Genomic DNA, 16,783 nt, shown 5'->3' with positions numbered 1-16,783 from the left:
CGTCACCGAAGAATCCACGCCATGGCGCATGATCCAAGGGGAGTGGGGATGGTGGGCAAACCCCCAACCAACGATCCCACTCCTCGATGCTTGACACGATGGAAGGGGCGAAGTCGTGCGAATACAAGATGCACGGCTGACAAAGCACATATTTGGAATTGCGGGGCGTAATTTCGATTCGCTCAAATAACAATGCCGAATCGAGTTCACATCACACACACACACACACGCACGACTTCGTCCCCCTCGACGACTCTCTCGGAACGGGGCGAGGGAATGAAAACAAGAGCACGCGGGCACAGACGCAATAAAAAAAGTACATCTCATCGTTTTTTTTGTTTGTTTTGTACGCAGAGAGTTACGAAGTCACTAGTGAGAATCTGCAAACGCTTTCGAGATAAACGAATACGGTATGCTTGGGTGTGTAGGTGGCGAGATGCAAATGGGCACACACAAGCCACTCAGCGCGGGATGGGAATGTAAAACTACAAGTAGAAGGATTCCAGCAACAATAAAAAAAAAGAGGATGGGGGATACGCGTGCAAGAGCCAATCCGGCTGCAAATATATATCACAGAATGTGCAATATTATAAGAGGGAGAAGAACATGCACAAAGTGCATCGAGTGTGCACAACCCTTCCCGATACGCCTGCACGTATAGTGAGCTGCTGTGCGGCTCCGGATGGCACAAACGAAGCTGAAGTACATGGTCCTCATATTGCCCAGCTGCGGCAGCTCATCTGCTGCACGGCCCCAGGTGTCTATATATATATCTATATATATACACGTGTGTGTGTGTGCGTGTGTGTGTGCATGAACATATGCACATATAGGGGTGGTGGTGCTAATCGAGGGAGCTGATGTCTTCTGCAAGAAAACACAACGTGCACGCCGTAGTGCGATCTCCCTCCTCCTCCGTAGTGTCTGCACTTTTGCCCCCCTCCCCTGAAACAGCCTACACGTCGTACAACGCCTCTCAGAGGCCGTCAAACATCAATTGCGGTGTCAATGCAAGGAAAGGTTCGGGGAACAAGAAAAAGGAGTGCGCATCAAAAGTACTTTCAAGATGATCGTGACGGGTAAAACGAGAGTCATCGAACCACCCACATTTTCTGAAAAACGAGGAGAGAAAACGGTGGTGTTTGGTGTGAAGCAGAGATGACAGGAAGCAGATAAAATATGAGAGATGAAAGAGGAAGTGGAGCGCGGATGTATGAGGAACCCCCAGTGCCATGAAGGCCGACTACTTGGGAAAAAAAAGATTTACCGTACAACCGAAAGTGCGCAGACAGGTGAAGTCTCTCTCTTCACTGCCTAATGCCCTCGAGTCGACCAAGGGAGAGAGAGGCCCCTCCCCCCCCCCCCGCGACCTATCAGGCATCTGAGAAGAACCGCAGTACGAACGCCTCCGCACACTGCGTAGCGGCTACATGTTCGCACTAGCTCATCAGACTTGATTGATGGAGGTAGATTCGCGTTTGTGGAGGTGTGTGTGTGTGTGTGTGTATACCCCGTCGATCAATCGAAGGCGGCACAGGCGAGGTGAAACTGCAACCGGTTGCTACGCGTCACTTGTGCTATCTGTGCAACCACCGCTGCATTCACACTGCACCCCTCCAGGAACACGTTTTGCACGTACACGTTGCGTCGCACCGCAGCGCGCAAGGCTCGCCCGCCTGGGAGGGATACAAACACACAGTTATTCAAGTCAATGCTCTCAATCACCGCCCTCTCCGGCCAGTTCGACTGCGAGAGGGTACCCGTGACCGGCCCCTTCTCGTTCGTGGAGGAATCGGGTAGTAACGGGGACGGAATGCAGTTCAACACTTTCTGCGTCGCGATCAAATTGCACACACGTTCCACATCTGCGTTGTTTGCGTTTCGGGAAAAACGAAGCTTGATCCGCAGCAAACGAGGCACGACGTCGTAATATTTGTGATTGCCATGCTCTTTTGGCGGATGGGAGGCAGAGGGCTCTAACAGCGGTGCAGGGCTGCCCGTTCGAATGGCAAGGGGCTGGGCAAAGACGATTGGCTGCAGTAGCAACTGACGAAGAAGTTCAGCGAAGACGCAGAAGTGATCGCCTTCGAGAGAGGAACCGTCGATAAAAACATCGCCATCTGGTAAAGCGAAAGTGTTCCGCAGGGAACCGAGGAAGCTTGATAGAGGACTCGTGTTGTACTCAGCACAGAGTCTCTTGTATGCATCTTCCAGATGAAGTCTCATGGCGTAATCTGATAAGCGTACCTTTTTTGTTTTGAAATGGTTTGATTGTGTGACACCAACATGAATCCAACGGTGAAGTGGGGCAGGTGGAAACGAGAGTCTTTATGTGTGGAAGTATGTAGTGAAGGTGCACAATGCAAGGGTGAATGTCTTTTGTGAGATGGCCGAGCACATGTATGCCTCCGTGACCCAAATTGGCCCACTGGTGGGCAGTTTTGTGCCCCACATGGTGCGCGTGAAAATCAACCTGGCGTCTCCTCGCATCACGGGGGCTCGAGTCCTTGGGTGTGCATCGATACGTGAAGGAGGGCCCCCGCCCTTGGGCTCGGGGAGGGAGGGCATGCGCTCTCGCACACGTACTGCGTAAGCGTCGCTGAACTTCATGTTTTTCGAGGGAGGGGAAAAGGGACAATTCGGCAGGGGGAGGGGAGGAGCGGGGCGGGGGGAGGAGGAGCGGGGCGGGGGGAGGAGGAGCGGGGCGGGGGGGGAAGTGCGATGAAGAGCATATAGAAAAATGAAGAGGTGTTGAACAGATGGAGGGGAGGAAAGAGAAAGAGGGGGGCAGAGAACAACAAGCTAATGAAACCGCCTTGTTAAATATGGTGTGGTGTTTCTCATTGAGTGTGTTCTGAGAGTTCTTATCAAAGGGCCCGTCACGAGGAGACTATTTGTCCACGGAAAGAGGCACCTGAACCCTCCCTCATATTCCTCTGCACGCAACTGAAACCATCTGCCCCTCCCCCCCCCCATTCCCACACAAGTGCCGCCCCCAGGACCCTGGCGCTCTCCGGCCTCAGACAGCATCTCGGACTATCCACGCGTCGCAGAGCTGACCAACTGTGGCCCGAAGGCCGCATATTCTTCAAACTGCTCTGCGGCGATGTTGATCCTCCACTACAGGGAAAGATCCGGCTCTCAGTGTCAAAACTGTCTCCACAAGTAGCGTGGCCGTGGGGCGGCTGCGAGACGCGCGTTGGTCGAGCACCCCCTTGAGAGCGATCTACGGAGCTTGGTGCTTTATACAGGTGGCCCCCTCTTGCACAACGTAGCGCCACTTGCTGGCACGCCGGCTTGCTTGGCTCTCTGCGAGACGGCGAAGCGCCGACCTGAGCTGGTCGGCTGACACTTCAAGGTACCTGAAGGAGGATGCGCATATATGCGGTGAGGACCCGGAATGGCAGTGAAGCACACCTCGCACACCGTGCCTTTATCACCCCACACCCCACACGAGACACACTTGAGCTTCGTGTTCCGCCTTGCGGGCTGCTGCCTGGAAAGCGGCGAGGGCCGGAAGTAAATGTTGTGCACCGTTGGGTAGTTGGAGGCTTGCGCCTGTGGTGCAATGGGCACCGATAACGACAAGGGAGTGCTCATTTGCTGTAACAGTGCAGACAATGTATGTATCTATGGAAGGATGGGTAGTGAGCGTGAGGGGTCTGGCGTAGAACTACACAAATAACTGGAACGAGAAGCCCTTGCGTGTCTTTGCGTATCGGTGGCATCCTATATATATATGGTGTGCTATCATCCAAGATGAGGTTTGAAGCAGGCGACGATGTGAAGACCTACGAAATTGTCAAGGAGGCGACAGACCGCCCTGTGCATGGCGCTCTTCATAGATGGCGAGTCAAAGAGTGGCAAAAACACGACACCCCACCCCTGCCGCGTGACAACTGAGCGGCGGTTTCGTTTGCGGGACCGTGCATTTCTTTTTTTTCTTTTTTTTGGGGGGGAGTCACATTCATGAGTGAAAGTGAGCTTTGCGGAGAAGGGGGAAAGAGGGAAAGGGGGCGAGTGGACGCGGAGGAGGCCGAATGAGGAACACGCAAAAAGAGGCCCTTTCGGATCGGCCCCGTGTGTTACTGTGGTTGTCTCTGATACCCGCGTGACATGAGAACAACGTTGCGTTGAAAGCCGATTTCTACTCTAAAATAGCTCAAAAGCAAAACGCCGTTCTTCGACACGAGATATCCATCACCACCACCACCACCCTACCACCCTACCACCCTTCCCCCTCGACCACCTCTCTTCCAATACTGTCTACTATCTATTTAATCGATGAGAGACTGGACAAGAAACAGCTGGAACAAAAGTCACACACATAAATGCGCGCTTCTCCCCCCTGCTTGACCTTACACGGCACACATACACACGACTCTGAAACACACTTTTATATGATCAGAGACAATACAATTGAAAAAAAAAAGTATTTTTTTTTGGGGGGGGGGTTCATTCACCAAAAACGTACACGCGGACAAATGGCAACACACTCATAGGCGTAACACTCGTGAGCGCACCATATATCGGATGCACCCGCTGGTCCCATCAAGGGCAGTCTCTAACGCACGTCTGACACCAAGTACCATTCGACAAGAGCACATAAGATTGATTAGAAAGACAAAAGGAAGGCAGGGAAGTAAACGCCTGCAATGTGTACTTGGAAATCCCCCGCGAGCAGCGTCCATGCAGCACAGACGTAAATCATCCGCCCGCTCACCCCTTCCCACCAAGACACCTCCCCCGTCACAGCGAACATCCAAATACTGCGCCTGAGTCCAATTTCTGTTAGCTCAGCTTTACCCTGTGGTTTTCTTCTTTTTTCCCATGGCCGTTGTTCACACACGCACACACACCGTATTCTTCCATAGTGAAACATGGCAAATGCAGCCACAGATGTTTTCTCCGCTCAGCAGAGCCTCACCCAATAGACCTGCCCGAGAGCACCAACAGACCACAAGCGTCTCCGTGTGTGGGACGGGTGGAGAGGGGGGGGGGGGGCTATTGGTTTTCTGGAAAAAAAAAACGGCACGAGACACTGTTACCCTACACGGAGAGGTGGCTGGCGTCGTCAGAAATTTTGTGAACAACGAAACGAACAACACGAGGAAAGCATAGCATGCACTGTCCTCTCCCTCACGCGCACATACACGTGGATGTGGGTTAACCACAACAACAAGATTAAAAAAACGCCCGATGAGTAAAACTTTGGGGGAGTGGCAAACAGCGAACCCGAGCGGTGAGCGCCCACTCAACACACAATGTCAGCCGTGCTTGTATTTCAAATCAGCGTAGAGTCGCCGTCAACCAAAAAAAAAGGGACACGCAGCTGTAAATATTACAAGCAACGCCATCTGCAACTTCACCCTTGTTTCGGGTGTCAACAGGAAAAGGAGCAAAATATAAAAAACACAGAAGAGAGACCAGCTGTGCATGGCCGCAACGTATGCCCATTATCGAAGAAAAATGGGGATAAGGATCAGCCCCGGTACATGGCATTTTGTCTTGCGCCTCGTGGCTCTTCGATGCCATGCGCTTGTGCGTGTGTGTGTGTGTGTTCTGCCCTAGACGCCTTCTGTTTTCAGTCTTCTTTTGTTTTTCCAAGCCACAACAGTGTGGAGCCAATTGTGATACACCAGGAAACCCCAGCCCCCCCCCCTAATTGGCACCGCGGGGTTTGTGTAATCCGACGCCGCTCCTCTTACTGGAGCCATGTCGGGGTATGTGGACCAAGCCACTGCTTGAGTGGGCTAGAGAGATGTGCACCGCGACCCTTGAGGAAGTTGGACAACTCACTTTGAAAAAATGCTGCGGCATCCGGAACTTGGCTGCAAACATCACGAGGCTTTTGCATCGCCTCCCGTAGAGGATGAAAAGAGCCCGTGAACTCCTCTGGTCCGGCGCCATTGCCATACAGCGACTCTGTGCCTTGAATCACGCTCGCGGCAGGCGTGAAGCTCGTGTGGTCGTCAGGCTCCACGTCATCGTACAGCATCCTGAGGCAGCTAGAAGCACTCGTCACCCACGCCGTCGTGTCGGACTGTAGCGTCGCTGACTCGCACAGAAGCCTTGAGAGCGCTACCACACATGCCTTGCGCTCCACATCTCCCGCTATTTTTTGCATGCGAGGCAGCCACACGTTGCCGAGAACCCTCATGAACAACCCGCTCTCGATATTGTTGAGACGAGTGACCAGGTAGTCCGCGTCCTGGCGCTGTACAACCACGACAGACAGAAATAGGATCAGGATGCGCACATACTTGGGTGTGGAAGAGCTCTGCAAGCGGTTCATTAGAACCTTGAGTATAGTGTCCATGTAGATGTCCATCACGTCCTCGGGGTACGCAAGCAGCACCGATGTGAGAATATTCAGGCCCTCATTATCGTAGTTCTTCAGACGCACTAATATGTTGAAGACATTAAGAACTGGGTTGGTCAACCCAGTCCGATGCACGTAGCCGGGGTAGGCCTCAACAAAGGCGCAGAGCAGGCACACCGACGCCGGGATCTGTACACGGATTTCGTACAGTTGTGGTTGAGTGAGGGGGGGGACGAGGGCTTGGTAGTTCTCGGCTGGGCATTCGGACCACCGCTGCGCAGCTTCGCTGGACTGGTACGTGCGCACCAGCTGGGCAAACACTTGAAGAACATACGGCACGAACTCAACAACGTTCTCGTGCAGCACGTGTGCAAAACTCGGCCACAACATTCCCTCGAATTCACTCCTCGCACCTGGCCGAAGCGCCACGCATTTTGAGATGACTTCGAACATGCACTGGCTGTACAGTGCGTTGGAGGGATTGCGAGCTGCTTTGTAGAGTGGCGTCTGGAGAGAGGCCATCACCTGCGTCGCAAAGGGGGCTACGAGTTTTGGGAACCGAAAACACAGACTCATGAGGTACTGCATCAGGTACGGATTTGGCGTCTCCGCTTCTTGGATGCGCACGCAGAGACCCTCGAGAATGCCGAGGGAGTTTTTGGTGAAGACCGTCTCGATAGCACCGGCAGCCTGTGCTTCACTGATCGAAAGAAAGCATTTGAGGGTGTAAGCGGCGTATGTCATTACTACGGCGTCCCCAACCGCGATGTGGCGAGTCAGTGCTGGCACAAGGAAGTCGTACGCAGTTACGGCAATAAGCTGACGAAAGGCTGCGACAACGAGCATACAGTCCGCCTTGACGATACCGGGACTCTGCACGGACAAATCACACCGGATCTCTGGGAAAACGTGCCCTTCCAGGATCTGCGCAACGGGAATGATCTCGCTGAGTTGCTGCGCCGTCACACCGCGCTGTGTGTTCACGAGCTGCCCATCCACCACCAAAACAAACCCTAGGTAAATCGCAGTATCCTTGGCTCTCCAGTCACTGTCTGCTGTTCGGAGAAGTCCAGTTGTCACCTCAGCGAGCAGCGGACGCGCGACCTCGGGGAGGTAAAGAAGCAGGGAACGGACCAGCTCCACGGCAGCCCGGCGGCGCGTGTGGAAGTTGGAGCCCTCCAAGTTTCTCTTAATGTACTCGTCCGGATCGTGCATATACGTCTCCAGGTCATCCTCCCGGAGGGCAAGATTGGGGAGAATGATGAACTGGAGTATGAACTGCAGCTTCTCTCTTGTGTTCAAATGAGAGCGAGTTGTGCCTCGGCACACGCTGCTCATCAGCTCCAGGCAACAAACCACCAGATCATCCATGGAAGGGTCGTTGCTTATCTGACTCGCTAGCATGCCAACCACCACTTCGATGAACTGGGGTGCAAAACTCTCAAAGTCCTCGTCGTATGAGTTCAACCAATGTGTCATGCATGCTATCACGGCAGAGTTCATCTCGATCATGGCACCTGAATGCGCTCCATACGAGCTGGATGACGCCATTATCGCAGCGAGGCATTTATTGTACATGCCTACAATAGAGCCAATGCGCTGAATGAACTCATCACCCAGGTCCAATGACGTAATGTCGCGCAGGCATTCCACAGCATCTGTGATGCCCTTGTACACATCCGTTACATGTACACCCGGCGCTTCTGTCGTCGAGAGCAACGACTCCATACTGCGAACCAGTGCGGGGCAAAGCAAACTGTAGATGGTGCGCAACTCGTTGACGAGCGTCTCTGTCAACTCGCCCTGGTGGCGGTACTTCCGTAAAATACTATGCGACGTGGACAAGGCAGCCCGCAACTGACCAACATCATTCCCGGACGTGAGCACCTTCACTATCAACGACAAGGCGTCCGTCCACGCAGTGGGAAAATCAACCTGGGCGATGAGCGCAATCGCCTCCGCTAAATTCCGCTGTACAGCGCCAGATGAGCGAAGCATGCTCTCAATAATCATGGCGCGCACAGTCGCCTTGTCGCACTCCTGGATGCAGTGCTCTGAAGTGGAGGGGTCCCAACACTTCTTCACCATGTTCTTGAAGTTAATAGAGAAGAAGGCAACATGAGGAGTGTCCCCAAGGCTTAGCTCCAATAGTAGCTGCGGCAACCCCCTTTGCTGGTCCACCGAGTCTAGAAACGCAAGAAGCTCCCTCTCCGCCGGCGTGCGCACCGCTGCGTCGGGTGAAGATACCCTACACGCAATCTCGATGAGTCTCGCCTGGGTACTTTGACCATTGGGGCTGATTGGTTGCATCGTGAGTAGTAGTACGAGAAGAAACTGGTATGCCAGTACCCTCAACGACAGTGCCACAGACACGACAGAACCTCGACACAGAAAGATGAAACAACGTTAAAGAATTTCTTTTTTCTCGTCTATGAGGACCTCGTCACCACCGTACCCGTGAAAGACGCCCGGGCCCGCAGTCACGCGGACGTCAATCCTACGCCGGCAGCAGGCGGAAAGGAAAGAATGTTCGGGGGGGGGGGGAGACCGGGGATCAGGAGAGAGCCAAATGAGAGTCCAGCATGCAGGAGGGGTCTGCAGAGGTGTTTATTGTCCGCGTGAAGACTTGCTGTACTTCTCGTGCACGGTTCGCCTGCAACAAGCTCCTCCTCCGTGTCCTTTATGCTATTCGGGTGTGGCAACACTGCGTGGTGCACAATGGATTGGTAAATATCGCAGTTTCCACGGCACTTGTCCCCGGGGACACAACTGGCGTCCGCCGCGCTGGTGCCTTGGAGGGCCTCTCCTCTACACAAAGAGAGGGGATAGAAGAAGAAGAGAGGGGGAGAGGGGGATAAAACCTCTACGGAAACACCCGAATATAACAAAAAAGGGAAGTTGGAGCAGCCGTTCCCGAGAGTGAAGCTTTGAAAGGAGGAACCGGGGTCGTGAAAGGGGGGAGAGAAGGACAGTGCAGGAGGGGGGGGAGGGGGGACTTGGAAGTACCAGCTTCTACTTTGCCCCCGAAAAGTGGGGTAAAGGGCTAGCTGCGGTATCACCACGGCACGAGTAAGATGGGAAGCGTGAAATAAAACGGAGCGCAATGGGTAGAGAGTGGCGAGGCCCATGTGGAGACACGAAATGCAAGAGGTGGTGAAGAGAAGGTACTCCATATCCCTGCATTCGACTCTCAGCGCATCGGCACCATCAACTTATAACGAGGACCACCTCTCTTCGCCGCTACACGGACAGGCCTTTTTTTTTTCTTCATTCCCTGCGAGCCGCGTATGATTAAACACCCAGGCGACGGAGGAAACCTTTTTTTGTCCAGGGGAAAAAAAGTTGATACGACTTCTGCAAAAGACGCGCACGCGTCGCGAAAACCATCAGCCCAGGAGGAGGGGGAAGGGGGGGAAAAGGGGGGAGAAAATGGAAAATCCATGGAGATAGAGAGAGGCGGGGAGGACACAAAAAGATGCTGGAAGGCGACGGGGGAGAGGGAGAACAAAAATAAAAGAAGATACTGGGTCTACCACCATCAAACACCCACATGCGCATGCCGGCAGACATGGAGAAGAGATGGGGACCAATAAAAAAAAAACGGGAGGAGACGCAGTGGTGAAGGGGTAGAAAGTCTGAGCCAGGATCCCTTGGTTGCTCACACCCATGAAACGCATCGGGGGCGCGGAGGGGAGGGGAGGGGGGCCGCAAACGCCTAAACGCGAAAATGCACACAGACGCCCATGCGTCACGGGCAGGTGAAAAAAACATTTTCTGGAACAGGAGCATGAAAAAGAAGCGGAAAACCTGGAAAGCAGCAGGCAATGCTGCACCCCGCGTTGCGAAGACGGCCATCAACCAGGCCATTGCTGACGCATCACCTCTGGGTAGACGTGAACACGAAATTGCACCTAGATACGCCAGGCTCAGAACCCTGTGATAGACTAGAGATGAGCCCAAGCATTGACACCAGAGCTTTGTGCGATCAAAAAAAAGCCACAGCCATTGCCCGACACCTCTTGCTCGCACCAGAAGCAGATGGCATCCACACCCCTTTATCATAATGCCTGTTTTAGGTTTACATCACCGCAATGCCAGCCTTTTCCACACCTTTCGTTTTGGGTCATCAGATAGACGGAAAAATAGAAAGTGAAGAAAAAATAAGGCCGCGTTGGGCAACACGTTGGTGAGCCTGCACCAAAATGTACACACTTTTGTCGTCTTCACCTTGCCGCTGGTGGCTACCCCCTTCCGCAGGACGCAACCCTGAGCGGGAAATGCAATGCATGGCGTCTCATCTCTTTCTTTTGTATATAGACGTGTCCGGTGCTCCTGATGACAGGGTACAACTCAGCGTAAGGTATGAAGGCCCCCACTACCCACTCTGTGCGTACACCAAACAGCTGTTTAACCACCCTCCCCTCCCCTTCCCCCGCCCGCCGATGTCGGGTCACACCCCTGCTGGCAACCGGGTCAAGTAGGTCTGACGTCGCGAAGACAGTGCGATCCATCGCTGCCGATGTCAGCCTTCACGCAGTGGACAGCGCAGCGTCGGAGCGAACTGTGACACTGCACACGCTTGCATCATGCCACACAACGGGGCAATGCACCAGCGTGACTCGTACGCATTTTCTCTCTTACTCCCCCTCCTCCCCCCCCCGCCCCCTCAGCCCTGACTGCGCGCGGGTGTGGGATGCCTTGATCCACTCCTCGAGTGGAGACTAATCACATTGACATTAGCGTCCTTGGAGCGGCCGTAAATCGACCTGCAGAGCGATGGTGAGCTGAGCCTTTTTTGTGTGTGTGTGTGTCGGGGAAGGGGGAGGGGGGAGACGCCCTCGAGCAAGTGAGTCGACATTTGTGCAACGCGTGTCACCCGTCGCTAGGCACCATGCAATGGGCCGGTGACAGACGCTCGGGTGGCTGGGTGACGTTCGGCTCCTAACGTGCATGGTGGAGTGTGCGTTTATTGGCAAAGAGAAAAGAGGGCTTATTCACAACTGCTTTCCAGACAATTTGACCCCAGTGCATTGTGCCCTCCCCCTCCCCCCCCGCCACCCCTCCTCCGCCTTCCACCTTTAAACGTTTTGGTTGAAATCACTATTTGATGTACAATTGAGCAGCGTGGCGCATGTGTGCCCCCCCCCACCTCCCCTCCCCTCCGTGGGCTGGGGGTGCAACACTAGACTTCTAGAACTTGGAGGCGGGGGGAGGCCTCCGGGGTGAGAGCAAAGAGTTGGCCCCACGCAAGAAATCGGAAAGTGTATACAGCTCCCATGTAGACTCACTCACTATATGATTTGAGCAACGAGAACAGATGGAGAAAGGTCAAACTGGGTGGTGGGAGATGACGGGGAGACGCGCCAGAGATGCATTCGCACAGTGGCACGACACAGTCCTTATGCATTACAACACATGCACGCAAAGGCTTTCTGTGCGCTGACGTAGACGTCTCGCGCGCGCAAGTGTCTAGTCTAACGTCGTCTCCACTTCTATAGCTTGGGCGACGCACGAGCGGTGAGGCAGATGAGACCGGGCAGGGCGCGGCCCTCGAGAAGCTCCAGGAAGGCACCACCACCGGTACTCACGTGGGTGATGTACTCGTGGTAGTCCTTTGTCGCTGCCGCCGTCTCACCACCACCTACTAGGGACACAACCTGCCTGTTCTCTTTGATTGACTCGGCGATGGCCTTGGTTCCTGTGGCAAAGTGAGGGAACTCAAAGACACCGAGAGGGCCATTCCAGATCAGCGTGCGGGCCTCTGCGACGGCCTTCTTTGCCTGCTCGATGGACTTGGGGCCGTAGTCCAGCCCCATGTACTGTGGTGGAATATCGGCGTTGTTTGTGAAAAAGGGCTCTTCGTCTTTGAACTCTGTTGCGCAGCTGTGATCGATGGGCAAAATGAATCGCACCTTGCGGGCCTTGGCGAGATCCATCAAGTCGCGAGCGGTACTGTGGAGATCAACATCCCGACCTTTCTCGCGCACCACCCGCTCCACCTTGCTCTTGCCCACAGTGTAGCCTTGCGCTTCCAGAAAGGTGTAGGCCATGGCACCGCCGACGATGACGGTGTGCGCAAAATTGAAAATGGAGGCGAGGACGTTGATCTTGTCCGAGACCTTGGAGCCGCCGACAACAGCAACAAGTGGCTGCGCTGGGTTACGCATCACCATACTAATAGCCTTGATCTCCTTTTCGATCAGAAACCCCGTCACCCCAGCCCCCAGAAGGCGGGGTATACCAGTCATACTGGCCGTCATGCGATGCACCGTACCAAACGCATCGCATACAAAGATGTCGCTAAAGGAAGCGAGCGCGGACGCCAGCTTGTTGCGCTCAGCCGCCTCCTTGCTATCTTCGCCCTTGAAAAAGCGCAGATTCTCCAGCAGCATGACATCCCCATTCTTCATTTTTTTCACCACCTCCGCAGCCTTGAAGGCGTCCAAGCAGAATGACACCTCCTTCTCCAGCACCTCCTGCAGGCGAGGCAAAATGCGCTTGAGGGATTGCTTTTCATTGGGTTTCTTGGGACGACCCAGGTGAGACCCAATCACCACACGCCCTCCGTCCTCGACGATCTTGCGAATAGTGGGAACCGCTGCACGAATGCGGCTGTCATCACGGATGGCCCCGCTCTCTCGGTCGAACGGCACGTTAAAGTCTACACGCAAGAACACCGTGCGGTCCTTGAAGTTGAGATCCGAGATGGAGAGCTTTGGGGTGAGAGCGGCACGAATGTTCATGTGCACACCGAATTCGTACACACACGGGAGACGGACGGGCAAGATCGTCCACGCTACCATTGTTGCGTGTGGATCGCGAGTAGTTTGAATAACAACGGGCACATCAGTAGAGTTAGCGAGGCGAGCCATTAGGGTAACGGTGTTGTCCTGAACATCAAGCGGGTGAGTGGGGACTAGAAAGGTGATGCTCTTACCCTTTACATCATCGGCCGTCCAGCCAAAGAAGCTTGCGGCCGGATCGTTCATGTCAGTAATAACCATATCATTGTCGCCAATCACCACCATGTCGCGCAGCGACCGGAAGATCAATGAAATCTTCGACTCCTGATACATATTGCCTCGAGCTCACTAATGGTGAGAGGGAGGGGGGAGAGTAAGAAAAATGTACGTCTGTCACTAAGGATGTTTTCAAAGAAGAAAGTTAATGGGCAGGGGCAGTGGTGTGGAGGTATGCGGGGGGGGACTGAGTAAGCCGAAGCGAGACCAGATAAAATGAGAGCGAAAATCGCTGAGCAAAACACCACAGACACAAGGCGCACGAATTCGACACTCGCAGTGGACACCGTGAGTGATATTCAGGAGCGACCGCTTGGCTGCGTCAAGTGGATCAAAATGCGGACAGTCACGTAGGCGCAGAACAGCCAAATACAAGTACGATGAGATGTACGAAGATAAAATTCAAATAGAAACTTTTAGAACGGAAAAACGCAGAAGAAAAAAAAATAGACCGCGTTCAGAATACGCAAGTTGTAGTTAAGGGCAAATCGAAGCAGCACAAAATGATGCCTATGTGTATGGAGAAATGGTGCACTCTTTTTTTTTTTTTTTGGGGGGGGGGGGGGGGGGGGCGTATTGGCTCAATGAAGCGGCCGTGAGTTGACCTCTAGATAGGTTGACCAGGGAAGAAGGGAATCGGCTTCACAGAATCTTTCTTTTACTGGATGACGAGGGGTCCTCACTGAGACGACTGACACTAGAGGCGCTGTGCGCTGTAAATGGGTCGCTGCAAACAGGAAGATACGATGCATAACTAAAGCCCCCCATAGAAACAAAAAAAAAGCACAAGAGGAGCAGCACGGAAAGTAGAGGGTGGACTGTGGAGGAAAACCGTGAAGGGCATCATGTCAGCGTGCAGTGAGTTGAACGGCGTACACACACAAAAAAAAGAACAGGAGATGTTACACATTTCGACCTGCCTGGCGGTCGCGAGTGCAACAACGCACATTGTTCCGGTCGGTGCGGTCGAAAAAAGAGTGATCGACAGCGAAACACAAAGGCGTATTGGACTTGTGCAGACCCACCAGCGCGTGACACAGTCGGGCCACCTTTCAAGCTGATTCAAGCATCCCGGAGCATCATGTGGTATACATGGTGCGACTTCTCTGTGTAAGTCCGCTTCTTGTCCTGATATAGAATTTAATTCAAGATTTGATCGCCGAAAGGGGGCATCGGCTACACTTCTTTTTACCGCGCACTGCCCCTCTCCCCCCAGCATCCCTCCCTCCCTCACCTTTCTTGCGAAACAAGTGAGGCTGTCATTAATGGGGAAAAGGAGGGCGGGGGCGTGGGGGGGGGAGGAATGGTGGGGGGAACATTGATTTAGTCGTTAACTACGTTTTTTTTTAACAAAACAAAGTGACGTGGCGAAGCCTTCGTTGCATCAGCCGGTCCTTCAAGGACAAGCACCACAGTAAAATACAAAGATATGGAACCACAGCTCAGTTTTTTCCTGTCTTTGTTACACCATAGTTACACGCTAGACAACCAGACGCGGACATCTGCCGTGGAATGGCGCGGATGCGGCTAACGGGTCTGCCTCCCCCTGTACCAACCCCCTCATTGAACACGTGCTGCACGCAATTAGCTGCCGGTGAGCTGGGGGAGGAAGATAGAAAGGGAGGCGGTCTGTATTCTTGGAGTCCGCCATACGATTCGCACTGGACTGCCAGAAACTCCATTCTCGCTGCAGGTCTCATCAGTACAGTGCCTGTCAAAACCTGTGCAACAACACATGGAGACCGCAACTGCAGCCGGCGGCAGACTGTAGGCTCTTGGTTCCACCTCCCCAGGAAGGTGGTACGAGACGCTGCTATCCGCCCTGCCCCAGAAAGAGGGGGCTGACGTTATCTGGGAGGAAGACGAGCAGCGCAGAAAGTAAAGCGACAAAAGAAAAAGTGAGCACATGAGGGAAGAGTGCCCCGCGCTTGCTGATGTACATTTGCCGGGCAACGCTGTGACCGCGTGGATGGGCAAATTCGGGTGAGACGCGAGTGCCTCTCTTCCCTTCACTGTCATTGATTTGTGCAGCGGTATAAATTTGTTTTCAGGTGGCTGGAAAGGCGGTGGAATATGAGCGACAACAACAAAAAAAAAACAGAAACACACATACACACACACGCACACACGCACACGTGCGCTGAAGAAAAAAAAATGGAAGCGATGAAATGTCGGGAAGCCTTGTTAGCGCATCTGATGATGAACGAGGAGAAACGGGGTAAGGAAGAGTGTCCCAGCCATGGACGGTGCCCACACACACACACACACACACACAAGGAAAAGGGAAAAACGGAAGGGAAAGCTGCAGACAGACACACACACACACACACAAGGTGGCAACATGCACAGGCGCAGATATACAGAAAAGGGAATGAGCAGGGGAAAAGAAGAGGGGGAGAAGCGCGCCATTACACATACACATACGCAAGAAAAATAGAGAGGCAACAAGCGAACATAACTTATAATGTGGAGATGCGGGCAGAATGAGTGACGAGGGAGTGATAAAAAGTTGAAGGAGGGAGAGTGGAGCCCTCACCGAGGCTTCGCTTTTTGAAAGCACATACATACACACAGGGAAACACCACATTTTTTTTTCACAGAAAGAGTGATACATATGAGGAAAGACGCAGGGATAGACACATGCAAAATAGATGTATGAAGGAAAAAAGGGGGAGGGGGGCAGACCGAGAATCAGAGGCGCGAAGATACAAGTGGCCATCTTTTGACGGGAATCGCATAAATGCTCTCTGTTCACACTAATGCAACACCACCGCCACCCACGACACATGGACGCTGTAACCGGGCCCTCATCTTTCCTCATCTCATATTTACCCCTGCCTTCTCGCTTTCTACCGCCCTATACTCTCGGCTGAACAAACACAACACAACTTGAAAAAAGAGGGAAGGGGGAGAGAGAGGGGGGGGGAGGATCAGTACGCACCATTCTCAAGGGAAATGAGGAAAACGCGGGGCAAAAAAAAAAACAGAAAAAAGGAGAAAAAAAGATCAAAGCAAAACAGTTATATCACACACACACACACACACACACACACACACACGGCGTCTTGTCAACACATCGACAGCAATAGACACCTATCGCACAATCACTGCGACGGAAGCCCGGGGTTGAATTGGAACGAAAAAGGAAGCACACAGAAAAGTGCGACAAAGCTAAAAAAAAAATGACCACACGCAGTCGCACAACGCACTCTGAGAGAGGGGGGAGTCGTGGGCGGGGTTGAAGTGGGCGCTGAGCGACGAAGATAGGTTAGAGGGAAAACAAAAAAAAAGGTGCGGATCGGGAAAAAGACCCCCTCAGTTTTCTATTTTGAATTTTTTAAAGCAGTCAATACCGAGGGGAAGGGGGGCAGCACAATAACGACCAGCGACATCGTCAAGGAAAAAGGGGGAGCTTCACTCTCACCACAACCGTCATAAACAC

The 16,783-nt window shown here is 53.3% G+C and overlaps 3 protein-coding genes across 3 annotated transcripts; all 3 read right to left on the bottom strand.

Annotated features, from left to right (window-relative positions):
- Positions 1 to 1,518: 1,518 nt before the first annotated feature.
- JKF63_03132 (uncharacterized protein) lies at positions 1,519 to 2,226 on the bottom strand (the record flags this gene model as incomplete). Its single annotated transcript, XM_067899153.1, has 1 exon — positions 1,519 to 2,226. The coding sequence occupies one exon, from the start codon at positions 2,224 to 2,226 to the stop codon at positions 1,519 to 1,521; it is 708 nt and encodes a 235-aa protein (XP_067755597.1).
- Positions 2,227 to 5,704: 3,478 nt separating this feature from the next.
- Positions 5,705 to 8,632, bottom strand: JKF63_03131 (uncharacterized protein; the record flags this gene model as incomplete). Its single annotated transcript, XM_067899152.1, has 1 exon — positions 5,705 to 8,632. One exon carries the CDS (start codon positions 8,630 to 8,632, stop codon positions 5,705 to 5,707), a length of 2,928 nt encoding a protein of 975 aa, XP_067755596.1.
- Positions 8,633 to 11,814: 3,182 nt separating this feature from the next.
- On the bottom strand, positions 11,815 to 13,398 carry JKF63_03130 (uncharacterized protein; the record flags this gene model as incomplete). The annotated part of the gene is made up of 1 exon (XM_067899151.1): positions 11,815 to 13,398. One exon carries the CDS (start codon positions 13,396 to 13,398, stop codon positions 11,815 to 11,817), a length of 1,584 nt encoding a protein of 527 aa, XP_067755595.1.
- Positions 13,399 to 16,783: the final 3,385 nt, after the last annotated feature.

This window comes from Porcisia hertigi, chromosome 30 (genome assembly GCF_017918235.1).
Source record: "Porcisia hertigi strain C119 chromosome 30, whole genome shotgun sequence".
NCBI classification, from domain to species: Eukaryota; Euglenozoa; class Kinetoplastea; order Trypanosomatida; family Trypanosomatidae; genus Porcisia; species Porcisia hertigi.
Note: the sequence above shows the minus strand (reverse complement) of the source record. Positions and strands in the feature narration are given on the sequence as shown.